The sequence below is a fragment of the Vombatus ursinus genome, unplaced genomic scaffold (genome assembly GCF_900497805.2).
Source record: "Vombatus ursinus unplaced genomic scaffold, bare-nosed wombat genome assembly UNPS02010980.1, whole genome shotgun sequence".
NCBI classification, from domain to species: Eukaryota; Metazoa; Chordata; class Mammalia; order Diprotodontia; family Vombatidae; genus Vombatus; species Vombatus ursinus.
This window is the reverse complement of record NW_020950758.1, coordinates 4,074,458-4,096,750: the sequence shown is the minus strand read 5'-3', so window position 1 is coordinate 4,096,750 and position 22,293 is coordinate 4,074,458. Positions and strand designations below refer to the sequence as shown.

General features: G+C 48.9%; 1 protein-coding gene across 2 annotated transcripts in view; it reads left to right on the top strand.

Moving 5' to 3' along the window:
* Positions 1–22,293, top strand: part of NBAS (neuroblastoma amplified sequence) — a 267,157-nt gene that overhangs the window by 115,937 nt on the left and 128,927 nt on the right. For both annotated transcript variants that reach the window (XM_027855628.1, XM_027855629.1), the window contains 3 exons: positions 4,937–5,050; positions 6,547–6,704; positions 9,232–9,336. In XM_027855628.1, the coding sequence (XP_027711429.1) occupies positions 4,937–5,050; positions 6,547–6,704; positions 9,232–9,336 (377 nt within the window). The remainder of the gene's footprint in view (positions 1–4,936; positions 5,051–6,546; positions 6,705–9,231; positions 9,337–22,293) is intronic.

The following is a 22,293-nucleotide window of genomic DNA, read 5'->3' as shown; positions in this document are numbered from 1 at the left end:
TTATTGACTAATGAGTCCTGGAACAGAACGTCAGTCTTGGAATCTAGCCCTATTACTGCCGAGCTGTGACTTTGGGCGAGTTACTTAGGTCACGAGGCATCCACTTGCTTGTTGGTAGAATGAGAGGCCCAGACTAGATGTTTCAGACCAGAGTTCAGAGCTTTTTGTGTGTCTTGGACCCCTGTGGCAGTCAGCTACTGAAGTCATCTGGATCCTTTCTCAGAAAAATGTTTTTAAGCGCACTTTCTAAAGTGCCGAGAATTACACAGGAAACCAGTTATATTGAACTACAGATACACGATGAATATTTAAATAAGACAAGTTCATAGCCACTCTGAATTAGATTAGATAAAGCATTTATTAAGAGCCTACTGTGTGCCAGGCACTGTGTGAAGGGCTAGGAATATAAATAGAAACCGAAAGAAAGTCTCTCCCCTCAAGGAGCTTCCAGTCAAGGGACTAGAGGCCCGGGCACTGTGGGTCTGGCACTTCTCAGATGTAGCTTCTGGGCAGGAAAAGAGCAGCTGTAATTCCTAATGCTCGAATTTTCTCTGATTCTCAGCCAGCTTGATTAAAAAAGCTTTGGATATGAGCATGAATGAAGCCATACATTTTCATTCATTATTTCTAGTGTCTATCCTGTACTCACCAGCAGTGTGGGACCCAGGGCTGGGGCCAGAAATACAGAGAAGCTATTGTCCTCAGTCCTTGCCCTCAAGGGTTTTACCTTTTGACGGGGAGTGCTGAGCAGGGAGGGGTGGGCTGGTCTGGGATGTCTCCGGGATGAAGGGATGGGGTGGGGAAAGCTGTCAGGAAATGGATTGACTCACCCTTTTCCAAGGATGGTGCTGTTGATTTAATTATTGCTCTCAGGGCTCAGGTGTCCTCTCAAACTCCCGGCCTCCGAAGACCCACGAGCTCTGACATCACTTCACTTCAGCCACATACAAGGAAGGTCCCTCACCTCTAATCCTTGTACCGCCATGATCCTGACACTCCCACCGTAACTTCATCCTTTAGTCTCTCACGCCTCCTCAGCCTGGGCCTCAGCTCTTCCCATGAGCTTGAGGCCTTCCATTCCTCCTTCTCCTCTGGTTGCCTGCCTGGTGCCCTCCCTGCCTCATCCCAGGTCAGCTCCCCTTGAATCCCCGTCATTTCTCCCCTCCTTGTGGCCACACTCTAGGCTGCTGCCCCTCCCGTCCTCCCTCTTTGCAGTTCCTACTCACAGGCTTCTGGAGGACGTCACCCGCCGCTGTCCAGCAGGGTCACCACAGGCTTTGTTATCTGATCTCAGCAGGACCTCCCTGCCGCCTGGCAGCCCCTAGTCTCCCCGGTTAACTCTAGAGACTCTTCCCAGCCTTTGTGTCCTCAGACGTCCTCACGCCTTCCTTCTGCTTAGCAGAGCACCTCCCCTCTGACCTTGCTGAGAAAGTAGCACCGCCCGTCGGAGGTGAGCTCCCTCCTTTTCCTCATCTCACACCTCGGGATGGGACACCGATGCAGCTCCCCCTCCTCATCCTGGATTCCATTCTCCTTGCCACACCAATCCTCCTTTCTTCGTCTCCTCCATCTCTCCTTTGCGCTCTCCTTGTCCGTGGCTTCATCTGCTGCTGCCTCCAGACTCCCCCGAACAGCCACAAAACCGAGCAGGGTCGTCTCCGTGACTGCCCTTCTGTCAAGCTGATGTCCTCTCTCCCTCCGTCTCCTAGCTGAGCTCCAGACCCCACTGCTCAGCTAGAACCCTTTCTCCCAGGTCCCCCAGACTCCAGGAATCCTTGCCCTGCCCTTGTTCTCCCGGCTCTCTGTGGAGTTTCTGACACCCTCTGTCATCCTCTGGCCCAGCCCGCTTTCCTCCCTCGGCTTCTGGGATGGTGCTCTCTTTTTTTTCATCAGGTCTTCCGGTAGATCAGTAATTTTTAAATTGTCTCTCCTGGATCTATTTTCCAGGTTAATTGTTTTACCAATGAGGTATTTTATGTTTTCGCTTTTTTACTCTTTTGTTTCTGTTTGACTGATTCTTGTTCTCTCATAGTCATTAGCTTCTACTTGCCCCATTCTAATTTTTAACAAATTGTTTTCTTCTATTAGATTTTGTCCCTCTTTCTCCATTTGGCCCATTTTACTTTTTAAGTAGTTCTTCTCTTCAGTGAGTTTTTGTGCCTCATTTTCCATTTGGCCAATTCTACTTTTTAAGGACTTGTTTTCTATAGTTAATTTTTGTCCTTCCTTTTCCAAGCTATTGACTCTCTCCTGCATAGCTCTCATTTCTTTCCCCAGTTTTTCTTCTGCCTCTCTTATTTGACTTTTAAAATCCTTCTTGAGCTCTTCCAAGAAGGCTTTTTGGGCTTGAGACCAGTTCATATTCCCTTTTGAAGTTTCGGATATGAGTATATTAACAAAGTTGTCCTTTTCTGAATTTGTGCCTCGATCTTCCCTTTCCTCAAAATAAGAATCTGTGGTCATTTTCCGTTCCTGCTTTTTGATCGTGGTGTTTGCCTATTTCCTGACTTAAAAAAAAAAAAAGGAAGAAAGAAGTTGAGTTCTCCCACTGTAGTGAAGGGGGCACTTACCCAAGCTGCTTCTGCTGCTCCCCGGGGCCTTGCACTTGAATGTCTGGCTCCTGCTGGCCTGGGCCTTGCACAGGGATGTTTCACTGCTGGTGGATGTCTGTCAGCCTGGAGCTTTGCCTTCTGGAGTTGTGCTTCCCAGAGCTGTGTTGAGGTACTGCGTGATTTGGCTGCTGGAGAACGCCGCTGCCCGTGGTAGTTTTCCAAGCTGGTGTCTACTGGTTCCCCTGCCTGTGTTGAGGCTTTCAGGGGTCCTGGTGTTGGCACTTGCCTGGCGGTTCCTCCCCATCATGGCGGTACAAGGATTAGAGGTGAGGGACCTTCCTTGTATGTGGCTGAAGTGAAGTGATGCCAGAGCTCAAGGGTCTTCAGAGGCCGGGAGTTTGAGAGGACACGTGAGCCCTGGGAGCAATAATTAATTAATTAACTTGAAGCTCCACCCTGGAGCTTCCTGGGTCTCAGGATCTCCCCCTGGTATGCTGAGGTGGGGCTTGCTGCTGGCTTTCTAGGACGCTTCAGCCCTGTCTGTACTGCTTCCCATTCCCCAGAGCGAGGGGAGTCTTTCCCGTTAATCCCCCAGGCTTCCTGGGCTACAAGACCTGCTGTGCCCTGTCTTTTTTCTGGCTCAGGGTTTTTCCTGGGTTGATATTTTCTGTGTTTTCAGAGGACAATGAGGGAGGGTGAGAGTGACTTATGACCACCCCTTCTCAGCTTCCTGTCCTGACTGCTAAGTGTGGTAGTTCCTCCCCTGTTCTCCCCTCCCCTCCCATCTTCTCTGCTCAGTTATCATCTCTGTGACGATGGCCCCCACATGGAGCTCATTGTAGCTCCTTCCCAGCAGCCTTCCAGTCCACCCACCAGATCAGGTGCCAGGTCTTGTCTTTCCTTTTTCACAGAGTCATTGTGAGGATCTAAATGAGGTCTCTCTCTCTCTGTCTCTCTCTGTCTCTCTCTGTCTCTCTCTCTCTCTCTCTCTTTCACACACACACACACACACACACACACACACACACACACACAGCTTCACAACATAGAATTCTCTGCAAACAGAAGGTACTGTGTGAATGTGCCATCTCTCCAATCCGCTCACCTCCTCTTGCTCAGGCCTCATTACCTCCAGCTAAGGTGACACAGGTTAGATGAGACTGGAAGAAGCCATGGTCAGTAGTGAAGGTCCTTGACATCTTGACGTGTATTTCGTTCGGGGAAACAAAGACCCGGTAGCTGAGTACAAGGCTTTGAAGGGCCGCTTGAGGTGGCCTGTACAGGGACCTTCCTTACAGTGAGGAGCTGTCCAGAAGGAGCAGGAGCTAGCATGGGAAGCTCATGTCTTGGGTCTCACTGGGAGTCTGTGGGCAAAGGTTGGGCTGTGGGGAGCCCCGGGGGTGGGTTCCAGCACACTGGTTGTCTGGAGCTTCCTACGCAGGACCACCGTGTCGGAGAGCTGGGGATTCTGTGAAATGCTCTGCACGTTGGGATAAGTGCAAGAGTTAAATTGTCTGTAGTCTCATGAGCCAGAAATCGTGACTTAAGAACAATTTGTATTTTTTTACTGGATAAAAGCTGCTAAAGACATGTTAATTGCATTCCCCTTTACATATGAGGCTGTAATGACTTTGCTTTTTACGTTACTGAACATATCACTACAGAAATGGTTTTATTAATCCACAATGGGGAGAAAGAATGAAGACTCACCCGATGTAGCGGGCCTTTATTTGTGCTGCCCACGATTAATGAATGTTAATTGGCAAGAACATATTTATTATAAAAGACATATCATCCATTGTGTATTGCTGGGCCTATTTTTCTGTAATTAGCCTCTTGGAAGAAACCATTTAAAATTTAATTTGATAATTGCATTATGTTATATTCTACAGAGTTCTTGTGATTATACTTAGAAGAGTCATCACATGAAATATATTTTATAGCTATTTAAAATCTCTTTCAGGATTCGCTTTGCCTCCGCCAAGCTCCTCTGTCACAGCTGTCAGTGGGCTGGGTCTCCAGGAAGAGATCACCAGCCTCCAAAGGCCTGTTCCATTCTATTAGCTTGTTTGTCCATCCCACACATATGTCTTCAGCCCCCGACTTATGAAGGGCCTTAACTTAAGCCCTCCTAGCCTCCTGTGACCTGCGCCTCCTTCTCTGTTCCTGATGGACACTAGGCCCTGCTTCCTTGGTGCTGAAAGCGCTGCTGTGGGGCAGGGTGGAATCCTCTGGGCCCCTGCCAGGGCCTGTGTCTGGGTTTCACGGGAAGGCTGCCTTCCTCCAGCCCCTGCTCAGACACATCATCAATTCCCCTCTGTTTTGGTGCTTCCCATTATTTTGAAAGACTGTGTTCCTGAGAATTGGCTTCGTTCTGCTTCCAGGTGAGGACCATGAAGAAAGGAAGGGACAGGTTTTGGTGCTTTTGGTCCAACAGGCTCTTCATTTCCAGGACTGCAAAGCCGCAAGCATGCACTGTCAGGAGCTGATGGCCACAGGTAACGTGAACGCGCCCTGTGATGGCTTGGCCCAGGCCCTGACCCATTGTGAATGACGGGGAAGGTCCGGCCGCAGTAGTTGGTCAGCCCCACGGGTCAGTCCCATACTGTGTTTGGAGCTAAGGGGACAGCCTACACTTGACACGCCCCACTGGCCTGTGTCTGTGGGTCAGACAGGCTGGTGTCTGGTGTCATGCTGGTCACTGGGGCACTCTCACTAGGTGGAATTGGGTTGATTTTTTCCATGCCGTGTTAAAGACATGTTCATAATTTCATGAGTCATTTTATATTGCGTGGTTTGTGCTCATTGCATGAACTAGTTATAAAATTTGCATGATTGAGTCCCCCTTCACGTAAACACCTACTGAACATTCACGTCATTTTTGTTGATTTTTCTGTCAGAAATAGAACGTTTGTACTAAGGCAATTCAGCGTCCATGCTTCCCAATCTTAGGCATTCCACATTGAACCTGAGAATCCAGTCGCTGTGGAGGCTGGTAGAGCTTCTGTCCCCGGGAAGCTTGATGACCGTTGCCTGGGTTGGTCAAGCTACCTTACAACTTGTAGTCTAGGAGGAGGCCTGCCCCTGGCTTGGAGGCTAAGTACCTCGTTAAAGAATCAGGCTGTTGTTCTGGGTGTGGCCAAAAGGAAGTCTGCTGCAGGTGAGGTGAGGTGAGGTGAGGCCTCTTGTGCCTTGTCTGCCTCCTGTTTGAGAGGCTCCTTTTAATCAGCCACCACGTGGGCCGTTTCCTCCTGGATTCCGGGGCACTGATTCCCACATAATTCTTGCTTTCTGGGGGAGAGGGCTTTTGATTTTGGACCATGACACTTTATCTTCAACTTGATAGTAGTTGTCTTTTCTTATTTGAGTGTTTTATTTATTTATGTAGTTAGGGAAAAAAATCATTCTGATGGAAGCTTTAGTCCTTGGTGTCCAAACTATCGTGTTAGTCTTTAGATTTCCCCAACTCTGTCTTTTAGTGTTTGGGCCTTTAGATGGAGACAGGGCAGGGGGATGCAGGTGCAGACCCGGGACCTAGAGTCAGAAGAGGCCTGGCCTCAGTGCCTTACTAGTTAATAATAGTAATGGTAACCAGAATGATAATGATAATAATAGATTATAACAATATCAATAATGACAATCATAAGAATAATTATAACAATAACAACAGTGATAATAGCAACGATTATAACAATAACAACAATAATGATGATACCTGCAATAATGACAGTCACCACAGTAATTGTAACAACAACCCAGCAGAGCTTTTCAGGGACCGCTTTTTTGTCCAGTTCCACTACCCATTGGAGCAGCCTTGAGCTGGGAAGGCTGTCAGTCACTCTTAGTGGTTTCCCGGTCAGATGGGCCTTTCTGCATCCTTCAGGTTACTCAGACTTGCCCTGAGAGCCTGGGGCCAGTGAGAATGTCACTTCTTGCCTCTGGGTGGGATGAGAGCTCCCAGAATCCTCCTTTCTCGTGCAACTTCTTTTTGCAGGCTACTCTCCGAGCTGGGATGTCTGTAGCCAGCTGGGACAGTGTGAAAGCTTCCAGGACTTGGCTGCTCGCCAGGAACTCATGGCTTTTGCCCTGACACATTGTCCTCCCAGTTCCATCGAGTGTCTTCTGGCAGCAAGCAGTTCTCTCCAGACAGAAGTAAGTCTCAGACAGGAAAAGGTTTAATTATGTCATAAATTCGTTTTATCAGACATTTGTTATGCATGGGATAGTCATTAAAAATGAACATCTGTTAGGTACCTAATATGTGTGGTCATCTCCTGTCAGTCAGGAAACATGTATTAAGCACCTATTAATTAGTTATTACTAATTATTAATTACCAGGCACTGTGCTAAGCACTGGGGATACAAAAAGAAGCAAAAGACAGTTCCTACCCTTAAGGACCTTACAATCTAACAGGGAGACAACAGGCAAATATGTAAGAACAAGCTATACACAGGATAAATGGGAAATAATCAGCAGAATGAAGGTGCTAGAATTAAGTCTTGTTGGGACTTAGGCCAGGGAAGCTGCTTGATGGAGATGAGGAAAGAGAGCCTTCCTGGCATGGAAGCCAGAGAAAACACCGAGAGCCAGGAGAAGGAGGCTCTTGTTGTTGGAACAGTGAGGAGACCAGGGTCACTGGACTGAAGAATACGTGGTGGGGAGTGAGGCATAAGAATCCTGGAAAGGAAAAAGAATGATGGGGTTGAAGGGCTTTGAATGCTAAACAGAGTATTTTGTATTTGATCCTGGAGGCAGTTGAGAGCCACTGCAGTTTACTGAGCAGGGTTGACATGATTGGACTTGTGCTTTAGGAAAATCACTTTAGTGATTGGCGGATGGACTAGAGTGGGGAGAAACTTGAGGTAGGCAGATTGCCCAGCAGCTGTTGCAATGAGGTGGTGAGGACCTGCATATGGAGAGAAGGGGCCTATTGGGCAGATGCTGCAGTGGTGAAACCAATGACAGATACTTTAGAGATGAAATCGACCAGAGATGCTGCCGAGGTGAGATCTACCAGAGATGCTGCCGAGGTGAGATCTACCAGAGATGCTGCCGAGGTGAGATCTACCAGAGATGCTGCCGCGGTGAGATCTACCAGAGATGCTGCTGAGGTGAGATCAACCAGAAATGCTGGAGGCGAAATTGACTAGAGATGCTGCTGAAGTGCAGTTGACCAGAGATGCTGCAGAGGTGAGATTGACCAGAGATGCTGCAGAAGTAAGATCTACTAGAGATGCTGCAGAAAAGAGATTGACCACAGATACTGCCAAGGTGAAATCGACCAGAGATGCTGCAGAGGTGAGATCAACCAGAGATGCTGGAGGTGAAATTGACTAGAGATGCTGCCGAGGTGCAATTGACCAGAGATGCCACCGAGGTGAGATCAACCAGAGATGCTGCAGAGGTGAGATCTACCAGAGATGCTGCAGAGGTGAGATCAACCAGAGATGTTGCCAAGGTGAGATCGACCAGAGATGCTACAGAGGTGAGATCGACCAGAGATGTTGCAGAGGTGAGATTGACCAGATATTCTGTAGAGGTGAAATCGACCAGAGATACTGCGGAGGTGAAATCAACAGGCCTTGGCACCATATTGGATTGGAGGGCGGGGTGAGAAGGAGTGAAGAGTCTAGGATGGTTCCTAAGTTGGGAGGCTGAGGGTCTGGGAGGGGGCTGTTGCCCTTGACAGTTACAGGGAAGGCAGGAAAAGAGGAGGGTTAGAGGGAAAGATAATGAGTTCAGTTTTGGACATTTTGAGTTTCAGGTGTCTACTGGACATCCAGTTTGAGACATTCAATAAGCAATTAGAGATTTGAGACTGGAAGTCAGTTGAGAGTTTGGATCAGAATAGGTAGATTTGAGAGTCTTCAGCGTCGAGATGGGAATTAAATACATGGGATCTGATGAGAGCACCCAATGAGGAGAAAGAAGAGAAGAGAGCTCAGGACAGGCCCCTGAGGGACACCCATGATTAGGAAGATTGAGCAACAAAGACTGAGAAGGAGCAGTCAGAGAAGGAGGAGGAGAACCAGGAGAGGCTGGGGTGGGTGTGTCTCAGAATCTTAGAGAGAAGAGAGTGTCCAGTTAAGAAACAAGTGTCACTTGTTTGAAAATAGGGAACAAGAAATCCAGGAGGAGAAGGGGAGGGGAGTGTACATAGACTTGTGACAGTCTGTCTGTTTTCTGGTAGACATCAAGAAAGACAGAATAGATCAAGAAAAGTCTGCCAACTAACCAGCACCTCCGGGGGGCGTGGATTGTGTTGGGTGCCGAGAATACAAAGCAAAGGACGAAATATTTGGTCCCTCATACATTTTGCATCTTATGTGGAAAAAAATGGTGGGAAATTGCATAACTTGACCTGATGAAACAAAAGCCCAGTTAGGGTCAGGAGCCCCAAAGACCCCTTGCTTCTCTTCCACAGTCTTTCATAAGCCGTATTCCAGGTCAGGATTTTCAGTTACTTCGTAAAGAGGCCTCCATATTCCTAGAAAACATGGGTGAGGGCTTAATGGAAACATGGGAGGAAGTTGAGCACCTCTCTAAGGAGAGAGCAGCTGTTTTCCCCCAAAGTTGAGATTCATCCTGCTTAGGAAAATCAAAATGTGGTGACTGTAAATTGGGAGGAGAGTTGAAGCTTCCAGAGCCAACACAGACTGTCATCTGTTCTCCTTTCAGATTCTGTATCAGAGAGTGAATTTCCAGATGTACCCATCAGAAGGAGGAGAAAATCCCCATGTTTCCATCTTACCGGTGCAGTGTCTCAACAAGGGGCCTCTGGAGGTAAGCTGTGAAGCCAGGGCTGGAAGAGGAAAAGGAAGAGAGGGAATAAGCACTTATTAAGCACCTTTTGTTGTCCAGCCCTTTCACTTGTGTTTGACTCTTGGTGACCCCATTTGACAGATATTGGAGTGGTTTACCATTTCCTTCTCCAGCTCATTTTCAGATGAGGAAACTGAGGCAGACATGGTTAACTGACTTGCTCTGGGGCTAGTATGTGTATGAGGCTGGATTTGAACTTATAGAACTGAGTCTTCCTGATTCCAAGTAGTGTTCTATCTATTACACCACCCAGGTGCCTTTTTAAGCACCTACTATGTGTCAAGCACTGTGCTAAGTGCTTAGTAATATCATCTCATTCAGTCCTCACAACCATTCTTGGAGGCAGGTGCTCTTATTATCCCCTTTTTTGTGGGTAGGTAAACTCTTCCTATGTACAGACTTTATTTTGTTTAATTTTTTTTGGCTAGGCAATGGGGTTAAGTGACTTGCCCAGGGTCTCACAGCTAGTAAGTGTTATGTGTCTGAGGCTGGATTTGAACTCATGTCCTCCTGAATCCAGGGTCGGTGATCTACCCACCTAGCTGCCCCTATGTACAGACTTTAGCAGGAGTCATTTAGTGGCCTGGGGTGTATCGTGATTCCAAGTGAATGCCATTGTCCTTTGCAAATGGAAATCCCACTCCAGCCCTCCGTTGGCTGGTTGGGTCTCCAATGCGTGGGATTCTTGTGACCGACTACATGGAGACAACCCTGGCCAGGTGATGGGGATCCAGTGAGGAGGGAGGTTGGCACCCACAGAATGCTCTTTGGGAAACCCTGATGGTGTTGGGTAGGCCGTGTCGTGAACTGGAGACTTCTGAATCCTGGGGATGGATGGAGACACTTATGTGATGCAAGAGACATCTTAGCTAGCTAGATTCGTGTGCCTGGAGAGATATTCAGGGGCTAATTGGCCACGTTATAATGAGAATTTTTGTAAAATGTCTTTAAATGGCAAGCTTCTGGAATGTGTGTAAGGGTCACGTTCTGGGCTTCCATTTCCTTCTCTGTAAAAAGGAGGGGCTGAGGCCTTTCTTTGCCTTAATGTGAGTGTATATATTGCTAAGTTATCTCATGACTATTCAGGAGAATGTCTAGAGTTCCCAGGGAGCTCGTCTAATGCCTTATGTCTTGTAGCGTGGGCTAGTTTTGACTGCATCATTAATAATTGTTGGATTTCATAACTTTTTCATTCATAAGCATTTATTAAATGGTTCCTACATGCTAGGCACTTGGCTAGACATGGGGCTATGAAGACCCCAGCCAAATGGCCTTGCCTTCAAGAGGCTTACATTTTACTGGAGGGAAGAACCATTTCTACATAGAAGTAAGTGTGAAATATATACAAACTTAAAAATAATAATTTTTGTTGGATTGGGGAGTGGGTTGGGGGGGGACACTCTTATATGGAGGATCACATAGGAAATTATTGGTTGAATTGGGCCTTGAAGGCATTTTGGGATTCTGTGAGGCTTTGGCGAAGAGGGAATGTATTACCCTTTAGCACGGAGACCAGCCTGAGCAAAGGCCTGGGGACAAGAGATGGAGTGTCTTGTGAAGAGAGCAGTGCCTGGAAGGAATGTGTGAAATGTTCCTATAATGGTAGAGCTATGAGGAGAAGGGAATTGGAATTTAAAGCATTTATTAAGCACCTTTTGTATGCCAGGCTAAGAACTAGAAATACCAAGAAAGGCAAAAGGCAGTCCCCGGCCTCAAGGAGCTCATAATGGAAGAGACAACTCACAAATCACTATGTACAAATAAGCCAGCTAAATAAGGAGTAATCATGAGGGGAGGCTTCCTGTGGAAGGTGGGATTTTGGTTGGGATTCAGAGGAAGGCAGAGAACTCAGTAGGTTGAAATGAGGAGAGTGAATGTTTGGGTATGGGGGAGCAGCCAGAGAGAAGGCCTAGAGCGAGAGACGGAGGGGCTTGGTGGTGGAGCAGCTGGGAGGCCGGGCAATGCCTTCTTCTACAGAGGTGGGGAATCTGCGGCCTCCGTGCCTTTTATACACTATCCTTGTGGTTTTTTTAAAAATAAAATTTTTATTGAAATCTTTTGTTTTTATATCACTTGTATTACCTCGTGCATTCCTCCTCCCTCCCCCTCCTAGTATGAAGGAAAGAAGAGAGAAAAGTTCAACAAAACCAGACAATTCCTTCCTTTTTTTTCTCCAGTTTTTTTATTTAAAAGTATTTTAATTACTTGCTTAATTAATTAATTCACTTCCACAAGATTTTGAGTTCCAGATTTTCTCCCCATCTCTCCCCTGATCCCGCCTCAAGACGGTGTGCATTCTGATTACCCCTTCTCCTAATCTGCCCTCCCTTCTGTCTCCCCCCTTCTCTTATTACCTTCCTCTTCTATTTTGCTATAGGACAGAATAGATTTCTGTACCCCACTGCCTGTATATCTTATTTCCCAGTTGCATATAAAAACAATTTTAACATTCATTTTTAAAACTTTGACTTCCAAATTCTCTCCCTTCCTCCCTCCCCACCCACCCTCAATGAGAAGGCAGACATTTCGATATAGGCCGTACATGTGCAGTCATGCAAAACACTTCCATTATAGTCATGTTGTGAAAGACTAATTATATTTCTCTCTATCCTATCTCACCCCCCCTCATTTATTCTACTCTTTCCTTTCACTCTGTCCCTTCTCAAAAATGTTTGCTTCTGATTAGCCCCTCCCCCAATATGCCTCCCTTCTATCATCCCCCATCCCTTATCCACTTCCTCCTATTTTCATGTAGGGTAAGATAGATTTCCATACCCAATTGAGTGTGGATGTTATTCTCTCCTAAAGCCAAATCCAGTGAGAGTAAAGTTCATTCATTCCCTCTCACCTCCCCTCTCTTCCCCTCCACTGTAAAAGCTTTTTCTTGCCTCTTTTATGTGAGATAATTTGCTCCATTCTACCTCTCCCTTTCTTCTTCTTCCAGTACAATCCTGTCTCACCCCTTAATTTTATTTTTTAGATATCATTCCTTCATATTCAACTCACCCTGTGCCTTCTGTCTATATATATATTTCCTCCAACTACCCTAATACTGAGAAAGGTCTCATGAGTTACAAATATCATCTTTCCATGCAGGAATGTAAACAGTTCAACTTCAATAAGTCCCTTATGATTTCTCTTTCCTCTTTACCTTTTCATGTTTCTCTTGAGTCTTGTATCTGAAAGTCAAATTTTCTATTCAGCTCTGATCATTTCATCAAGAATGCTTGAAAGTCCTCTATTTCACTGAATGACTATTTTTTCCCCTGAAGGATTATGCTCAGTTTTGCTGGGTAGGTGATTCTTGGTTGTAATTCTATCTCCTTTGCCCTCTGGAATATTATATTCTAAGCCCTGCAGTCCCTTAATGTAGAAGCTGCTAAATCTTGTGGTATCCTGATTGTGTTTCCACAATACTTGAATTGTTTTTTTCTGGCTGCTTGCAATATTTTCTCCTTGACATGGGAACTCTGGGATTTGGCTATAATATTTCTAGGAGTTTTCCTTTTGGGATCTCTTTCAAGAGGTGATCAGTGGATTCTTTCAGTTTCCATTTTACCCTCTGGTTCTAGAATATCAGGGCAGTTTTCCTTGATACTTTCTTGAAAGATGATGTCTAGGCTCTTTTTTTGATCATGGCTTTCAGGTAGTCCAATAATTTTTAAATGACATCTCCTGGACCTATTTTCCAGGTCAGTTGTTTTTCCATTGAGATATTTTACATTGTCTTCTATTTTTCATTCTTTTGATTTTGTTTTATAATTTCTTGATTTCTCATAAAGTCACTAGCTTCCATTTGCTCCATTCTAATTTTTAAGGAATTATTTTCTTCAGTGAGCTTTTGGACTTCCTTTTCCATTTGGCCAATTCTGCTTTTTAAGGCATTCTTCTCCTCATTGGCTTTTTGGACCTCTTTTGCCATTTGGGTTAGGTTATTTTTTAAGGTGTTATTTTCTTCAGTATTTTTTTGGGTCTCCTTTAGTAAGCTGTTGACTTGTTTTTCATGATTTTCTTGCATCACTCTCATTTCTGTTCCCAATTTTTCTTCTACTTCTCTTACTTGCTTTTCAAAATCCTTTTTGAGCTGTTCCAAGGCCTGGGACTGATTCATATTTTTCTTGGAGGCTTTTCATATAGGAACTCTGACTTTGTTGTCTTCTTCTGGTTGTATGTTTTGATCTTTCTCGTCACCAAAGAAAGAGTCTGTGGTCTGAGTTTTTTTCCACTATTTGCTCATTTTCCCAGCCAGTTACTTGACTTTTAAATTCTTTGTTAAGGTAGGGGTCTGCTTCCAGTGTGGAGGGTGTACTGTCCCAAGCTTCGGGAGTTTTGTGCAGCTGTTTTCAGAGATACTTCTAGGGACCTGTAAATTTTCAGTTCTTCCAAGGTGGTTTGATTAAAGGAGAGGTGTTTACTCCTTTCCTGGCCTGTGCTGTGATCTGTGAGTGACCGCAAGCACTCTTTTCTGCCTTGGAACCTTAAGGAGGATTCCCTCTCCACCACTACTACAAGCTCCACCAGGCCAGCACTCCTCCTTGCCCCAGGACTGCCACCCGGAACTGTGACCCAGATCCATGCATAGGTAAATCAAGAGAATCCTTCCTCAGTGGTAGCAAAGAAATCCCTGTAACCCCCCTCTGATCAGCCAGTCGATCGCCCCGCTGTGTGTGGGCCTAGAGCTCCGGAATCAGCCGCCGTTGCCTTGGGACTGCACCAGGGCTAGGGCCAGACTGCAGGTTCGACAGACCTTTCCTACTGAACTTCTAAGTTGTCTCTGGCATTTGTGGGTTGAGAAGTCTGGAAACCGCCACAGCTGCCTGTGATTCAGTCCTCTGAGGCCTGCTCTGGATTTGCTGGGGCCCAGTCTGTGCTGATGCATTTTGCGCTGGACTGCAGTTCTCTCTCAGACTGGTGCAACAGACCTTTCCTGTCAGCCTTCCAGGTTGTCGTAGGCTGGAAATTTGTTTCACTCTGTCTTTTTGTGTATTCTGTTGCTCTAGAATTTGTTTAGAGCTGGTTTTTACAGGTATTTGGAGGGATTTGGGAAAGAGCTCAAGCAAGTCACTGCTTTCACTCCACCATCTTTGCTCTGCCCCCCAATTCCTTTCTTTTTAAAAAAATCTGAGCATCCAGCCACTGAACAAAGGAAAACCCAGACCCCCTTTGTCCTGTAAGCAGGACAAAGCAGCCTCCCACACTGGGCGAATCCTCTGTGAGTCATCGAGACTCTCGTTCGCCTAGCGCCCGTCAGCTCTCCATCCTGAGGGAAACGCGTTCTGGAATGGGCTCCAGAAGCTCTCGTAGAGCCACTCATATGACATTTATTGTAGCAGATGTTAGGGCTGGCATCCCACCTGACCCTGAGGGGCTTGGATCTCTGATCCCACCGGGCATGACTACATGACCCTACTTCAGAGTGAATCAGTGAGAGCATGAATGAGAGGAGAAGCATTTGTTAAGTACTTACTGTGTGCCAGGAACAGTGACTGAGGGTGCAAGTTAACACAGGTGAGATAGTCCCTGCCCTCAGAGTGCTTACATTTTTTGGGAGGAGGAGAAGACATCAGGGCCTCAGGCTGTGGAAGGAGAGGTAAAGACGTGGTAGACATGATGACATGGCAGACGTGGTGTGGCGGCGTGGCTCAAACTCACCTTCTGAGCCGTGGGGCCCAGTGGCAGAGTCTGAGATTAATGGACAGAGATGAGAGGGATGGTGGGAGTCCGGGGGGCGTGGCATGGGAATGGCCCGGAAGAAACCCCATTACCCTAAGCTCTGGTGTCATTTTAATGCGTGGGTGTGGGAGACACCTAGTTTACTGACATTTCTGTAGCATTTTTTAAAGCTTCCAGAGGACTTTGCCTGTGCGACCTCTTCACCCTCCCAACTCTGTAGATCATGTGCTGAAGATGTAATTACCTCCCTTTTACAGATGAACCCAAGGCTCATAGTGCTCCTAGAGGCAGCATTCGAACCCTGGTCTGGCGTGGCTACGCATCTGGCACTTTCCACTTGACCAGGCTGCCTGTCAGCAGCATTTTGTTCTCTTGTTAAATGCTTTATAAAAACCCACAGACAAAAGGCTTAGGAGCATGTTACATGATCGGTATCTTATGTCTTTGAGAACCTGATCAGATTTCCAAAATGACCTGTGCAGCTCTTCCTGTCCTCTTCTTGTGTTTTCATCAGGGCTGCCCTTTGTGTGTACATAGGCCATTTTCACAAAGAGATTTCTTACCTAGAGATGAGAAAGTTGGCACATGAGTCATTGTTAGCACTGTCTTTAGTTGTGTGTTTGTGGCAAACTCACCATCACTGAGAAACCTGCTTCAGGCAAGAGATCTTGGCTCTGCTGACCTAGACGGCCAGTGGCAGGAGGAGCCGCACACAGGCGCGTGTGGAGGCCGTTGTAGAAGAGGAGCCTGCGGAGAGCGTGGTGCGAGGTGCGGCCTGAGCCTGCGATCCCCAGAGCGTCGATGGGATGGGGGAGGTCAGAAGACAGGAGGCGGCTTCTGTGCTCTCGTCTTGATGGCAGCAATGGGAGGAGCTCCAGGTTAGGCAGCCCTGCCCTTCAGCAGCCCCTCCCAGCGGTAGGGTAAGAGGAAGTCCACTTTGGAGTCCAAGGACCCGAGTTCAAATCGCGGCTCTGCCTGTGAGCAGGGGTGAGACGCTGACAAGTTTGACTCACCAGGTGTGCTTCCCGCCCGGCCCCCACAGCTGTTACTGAGGGGAGCGGTCACTGTGGAGAGGGAGCCCTGGGGTGGCAGAACCACCCTCGTCGGGGAGGCAGCCCCTGTGGCAAAGGGGCCACAGGCAAACCACCCAAGTACCCTGGCACCACGGCCCCTGAGCCAGACCTCCTACCCCTTGGCCACCAGCTCCTCTCAGACCCTGTGCCCCAGGGCCTTGGGAAGGGTCCTCAGCCATCCTGCTGGGAAGCAGCCCCTGCGGAGATGCCGCCTTGGCCCGGTCTGGTGGTGCCGCTCAGAAACTGCCAAGATTATCAATAGAAATGACTTGTAAGAAGAGACCTCCCACTCTGCCTTGCTGCTTTGCCCAAGGCCCCTGGGCGCTTCCCTCTGACTTTGAGCTGGAACTTTGCCTAGGTGTGATCTCTCCACTGGACTGGGAGCCCCCTGAGGGTAGGGGCTGCCTGACTGTTCTTAGGAGGTGCTCCCTTCTTTCACTCACTCACTCCCTCTCTTCCCTGGGCCTCTCCTTCCTTATCTCTGGTGGAACCCACCTGACCACTTGGCCTCCCTTGCCTTCCCCCGCCCTGCCAGATGCCTGTGTTGAGTGCCCTCGACCTTGGAGACCCCTCCACTCCTTTATGCCTGTTGGTATGGACCATCTCACTGAGCTCCCCACACTGCGTGGCTGCAGCACTTGGCTGTCCGTCCCCCGTGTTCCTGGTGGCCTGTGGGCCCCATCTTAGGGAGGGGAGCCGTGCCTTTGACTCCTCATCACCAGCGTTTGTGGATCCAGTTGCAGCTGGGCCCTGGGAGATATCCGTGAACAGCTGAGTGAATGAATGACCACCTTCCAGCTGGGCTCATCAGGGCTAGCCAACCCTGTGGAATCTATTCAGTGCCAAGACTTTCATTACTGCAGCCATAAAAGTGATGGTGGTGTTTATCTGTTCAAGGAAGGCCAGACTCAAATTGCCCTGCGGCGGTGTTCACAATTGCACTCGAGCATCCTGCAGCCTTCGTGCTGTGCTGGCGGACAGGCGAGCTGTTTGTTTGTAACCAGAGCGGAACGAGCCATTTGAGCACATCCGTAAAATTACAGATTTCTATTTTCTTATTAATGTTGGTTATCGCACTCCTTAAGTGCAGCGTCTTCCACGCACAGGACACACGCATCTCGTTCTGCTCCCGTTCGTCACACCACTTACTGTGTGTCCCCCACCCCCGAGCCCTGGAAGATCTAATTAGGACCCCCAATGTTCCTGCATAAGGTTCTCATTAAAAAAGAAAAAAAAGAAAACACCACATTTTTACCGCCTGGTGAAATGTGACTATATTTTAAGTGGCTGCAGATTTATTTATCAGGACTGGGGTAGGGGTAATGTAATGGAACCACTAATTAATGGTTATGTGCTTAGACCAAGGCTTCAGAATCGTTGTGGAGTTCAGAAAGAGGTGTGGGGAAGTGAGGGGTGGGGGCGGGCCTCCTTTCAGGGAGATTCCTGGCTTTTTCCACATTCACCACCAGGGGAGTTTGGGGCCGAGGAATTCTCACGCAGCTGGGGGTGCTTCAAAGCCATTAACCTGTGTGTATTGGGTGCACACTGATGTGATGCAGTGTGGGACAGACACCAGGAATCTTTGTGTGTGCTTTGGAATCTGGTGTGCTGGCCTGTCTCTGTCCATCTGCCTCTCCATCTATCCATCTGTCTGTCTGCCTCTGTCTATCTTCCTTTCCATCTATCTGCCTATCTCTCTGCCTGTCTTTGTCCATCCATCTCTCCATCTGTCCATCTGTCTGCCTGTCTCTGTCCATCTGCCTTTCCATCTATCTGCCTATCTCTCTGCCTGTCTTTGTACATCCATCTCTCCATATGTCCATCTGTCTGCCTGTCTCTGTCCATCTGCCTCTCCATATGTCCATCTGTCTGTCTCCCTGTCTGTTCTGTCTGCTGCCTCTCCATCTGTCCATCTGTCTGCCTGTCTCTGTCCATCTACCTTTCCATCTGTCCATCTATCTGGCTCCCTGTCTGTTCTGTCTGTCTGCCTCTCCATCTGTCCATCTGTCTGCCTGTCTCTGTCCATCCATCTCTTCATCTGTCCATCTGACTGCCTGCCTGCCTGTTCCATCTGTCTGTCTGCCTTTCCTTTTGCTCTCTCATTAGAGGCAAGCTAGGTAGTGCAGTGGGTAGAGCTCAGGGCCTGGACTCAAGAAGACCTGAGCCCAAATCTGGCCCATGTGACTTGCTAGTGGTGTTACCTTGGGCAAGTTACTTAATCGCTGTTTGCCTCAGTTTCCTCAATTATAAAATGGGATAATAAGAGTGCCTCCCTCTGAGGCATGTTGTGAAGTGCCTGGCACACAGTAGGCCCTTCATCCTTACCTGTCCCCTTCCTTCTGCCTGTTACACCGGGAGCTCCTTGGAGGCAGGGCCCGTCTGGCTCTCTGTGCTTCTGTCCGTCGCCTGTAGCCTGTGGCTGGACCCTGCGCAGGCCTGACTGAAGGCTTGCTCACTTGCCTGTTGTCTCCCTCCCTTTCTTGCTCACGCACTCGCTCTCACGCTGTTCACTGAGGGCACCTCCCTTGCTGGCAGGAGAAGGCCTTGGGATCTTGGGTCCAGGGCCCGTGGTGGCTCCGTAGAGCCTGACGTTTCTGTGCTGCGGCCCCGTCTCCTTAGGCCCAGTTTGTTTTTCATAGAGTTCTCTTTGTTCAGCGTTGCAGCAATGGCTTTCTGTTCTTCAGCTGAGTAAAAACAATAATAAAAAAGATGGTATGGTTTTGTCTAGACCTGTTCTCTGAATCCCCTTGAAAATAATATTTTTTGAAACCTATCTTTCTCTGCCCCAAATTACAGCTCTTCAACCCAATGAAATCCGTGGGCTTGGGATGATTTCTTTTTAATTTTTAAGATGGTCTCTTAGGGTCATTGCCTTCTTCTTTCAGTGAATGGAAAGAAAATGATGTCCCTGGGTGTCCTGCCCTCGACGTCGCCCCCTTGCACGACGCTTGTCTGTCCCTGCCTCGTCCCTGCTTCCTTGGTTCTGGCTCCTCAGGGCAGCCACTGCACCCCCTTCATGTTTTTGTCCCCAGTAAAGATTTGTTGGATGAATGACAATCGTTCCTCTCGCCCCTTGACCCTCCTGCATTTCCTCCTCCTGATGTGGGCATCGCCATCTTGACTGTTGACCTTCCTCAGGCCCCATTCAGAGGCTCAGCCTCGAGGGGAGCTCGTGGCTTGACCACAGCCCCTCAGCTTCCCCACCCACAAAAGGGGAGCTGAATCTTGGGACCTCCTGCGTTCCATGAGTCTGAGCGTCCTGGTGCTCATCAACTGTCAGCATTGGGAGGGGGTGGCTTGATCGCCAGCGCCCCCGAGAAGCTTCCCTCCATCTCCCTTAACTGGCAGGAGTTTAGGATACCGAGGGCCCCAGTTCTGCAGGACCCCTGACCGCGAGGTCATGGCTGTGGCAACTCATGTTTTGCAGATTTGATTTTGCGGATCCAGAACCACCCTGTATTCCTTCATCGTGACATTTACTGGACAGGGTGTCCCCTGTACTCAGCAGAGCCGGGGTCGAGCTTCCGGCCCTCCAAGGCTTAGCCTCTCAGGGTTCTCGCCCCAGATTCCAGGCCAGAGTGACGGCGGTGGTTTCACAAGCAGATTCAGCAGATGCTAGCGAAGCTTCGCCTGTGCTGGGTCCCAGGTGAGAGGCCTTGTGGCCGTGGCCAGAGACAGTTCCCTTTGTCATCTTCTGGTATAAATGGTCTTGGTGAACTGCTGCATCAAGACGTTTGTCTGCAGACCCCGTGGAGAAGCTGGGCTCCTGCGATGCCGTCATCTGGGATGCCCGTGTCTGGCTTTTATCCTTACTGCTAACTCAGGTTTTGTTCTGTTTTCCATGAAGCATGTAATGTTCATATTATTGGTCACCAGCCAGCAAACCAGGGTGCAGAGCAGTGTGCTGGGCCTGGGGCACCTTCACTGTCAAGGTCCCTGCCCTCAGGGAGCCTCTTGTCAGTTACTGTATCATAGAAGGGTCTGACAGAGGCTTACCTTGATGGGGCTCTGAGGGGGTTGGTCAGCGTCCGGTGGAGTGATCAGGGAGGGCTTCCTGGAAGCAATGACTTTGGGCTTTAAAGAGGGGTAGGATGTGGGAAGAGAGCACATTCCAGGCACGGAAGCTCAGGACACGTTCTGGGGCAGAGACTGGTTCAGTTTGGCTGTAGGCTGGAGTAACTGGAAGTTCGCCTGCAAAGCTGTGGGATGCAGCTTGTGGAGGGTCTGGTGTGGCCACCTAGAGGAGTTTCAGCTTTCTTCAGTCAGCGGTAGAGAGCCGTTGATGATTCTTGAGTAGAGGAGGGGTCTGAGTGCACCTATGCAAAGGCATCCCACAGGGGTGTGAGTGAGTGATTGGCATGTGGAGAGGGCAGAGCGTCAGGCCAGATGGGGGTGGGCATGAGCTGGCCTGGTCCTGGCAGTTCTGTCAGCGATGTGGTGGCGATGGCGTCGGCGGGGCGTGACAACTTACGGGAGGTGAGAGGTGAGCAAAGAGCAGTGATTCCCCAAGGTCTCAGAAGTGGCCGGACCTCACTGCCCATGCCGGGGGTCCAAGAAGGAAACCAGTCTGAGAAGGAGCTTGGTTTTGCCAGATCAGGATGGGCCTGGTGGTTGTGGTAGACGGGGTTTGGGGTCACTGAAGAGAGCACGGGACGGGAGATACAGACGTGTGCCGGGGGTGGGACGAGAAGCTGCCCGTGGGAGAGTGTGGAGAGAGGAGCGAGAGTGAGGGGCAGCCCTGAGGGAGGCTTGTTATTGAGGTCAGACTGGGAGGAGGAGGAAAAGAGACAGAGGAGGCAGGAGAGAAGCCAGAGGGAGCAGCCTCCCAGAGGCCTGGGCAGGCGGCAGGGAGGCCGGGGAGGAGGAGGAGGAGGGCTGAAGAAGAGGCACTGATTTGTTATGGTCACTAGGGAGTGTGAATGAGAGAAGCATCTTTGGAGGCCTCGGCACAGCCCACCAGTACTTGCAGGGTCTGGCATTTCCTTGCTGGGGACACTCCTTCACGGATGCAGATTGCGCACCCTCTGTGCCCTGGGGTCCGACCCTGGTGGCCTTGACATAAGTTTTGGGCAGTAGATACAGAGTTGGCCTGGCACCTATCACTGGGGCTTGGGTCCCCTTCCTGCTGTGATGAGGGAGCAGAGCAGAACCTTCAGAAAAGTGCTAATTGTCCCAAATGGCCTGATTTGACTAAAACTGTCACTTTTATCGTAAGAGAGAGAGGTCAGCATGGCATCTTTGTCTCTCAGCATGGGATCTTTTCACTAACAGAATCGTGGGTGTGAATTATGGCCGATTGCCCCAGGATTGGCAGGAGGGCCCTTAGCACCGACCTCTTCACCGTCATTAGTGATTCTGCCCCCCGTGCGCAGGGTTGCAGCCTTTGCTGGGAACCCCATCTCTCACCTCCTCCCCCACGTCCATTGTGGCTTTTCTTTCTCCCTTTGTCTCCTTTGTCTCACCTCACCCTGAGACCTGACAGGACTCACCCACTGACCAGCCTGGTTCTGGGTGGTTGATCCAGGTAGATTAGGTAGGAAGTGTGTTTAAAAAGGGCTTTGAGGAGAACAAATAAAATGAAAAATCTCAGCTTGCCCCTAATCTCCTCAGATGAGCAGAATAAAGAATTTGTCCTCCTCTCTCCTTCCTCCCCCCCCCCCCTCTCTTTCCTCCCCTCCCCCTCTTCTCTCTTTCCTCCCCTCCCCCTCTTCTCTCCTCCTCCCCTCCCCCTCACCTGACACTCGCTTGGGTGACAGGAGGGCTGCTTCTCCTGGGCCGCCACCCAGCTAGGCCCAGGATCTGGTGTGATAAACACCTTTGCAAAGGCAGTGTGCTGCCAGGCTTGGAAACAAGATGTTTGTTTAGTTTAAAGTCCTGTCTTCTGGTTTTTAATGTGGATTTCATGCATGTTTTGTAGCTGCCTTCTCCTCGTGGCTCTGGGCGATGCAGCTGTTAACATGCGCCATTTCATAAAACATAGATGTCCTGTTGTCAGATTCTCACTTAAATGGGCCCTGCCTCTCACTCCTCATTGTGTTAAGTGTCACTCTGTGACACTGGGGAGGTGGATCTAAGATGGGGAGGGTGTTTTAGGAGCGGGGAAGGGAGGGGAGAGGAGGAGAGGAGAGAGGAGAGGAAAAGAGGGGAGGGGAGGAGAGGAGACAGGGAAGGA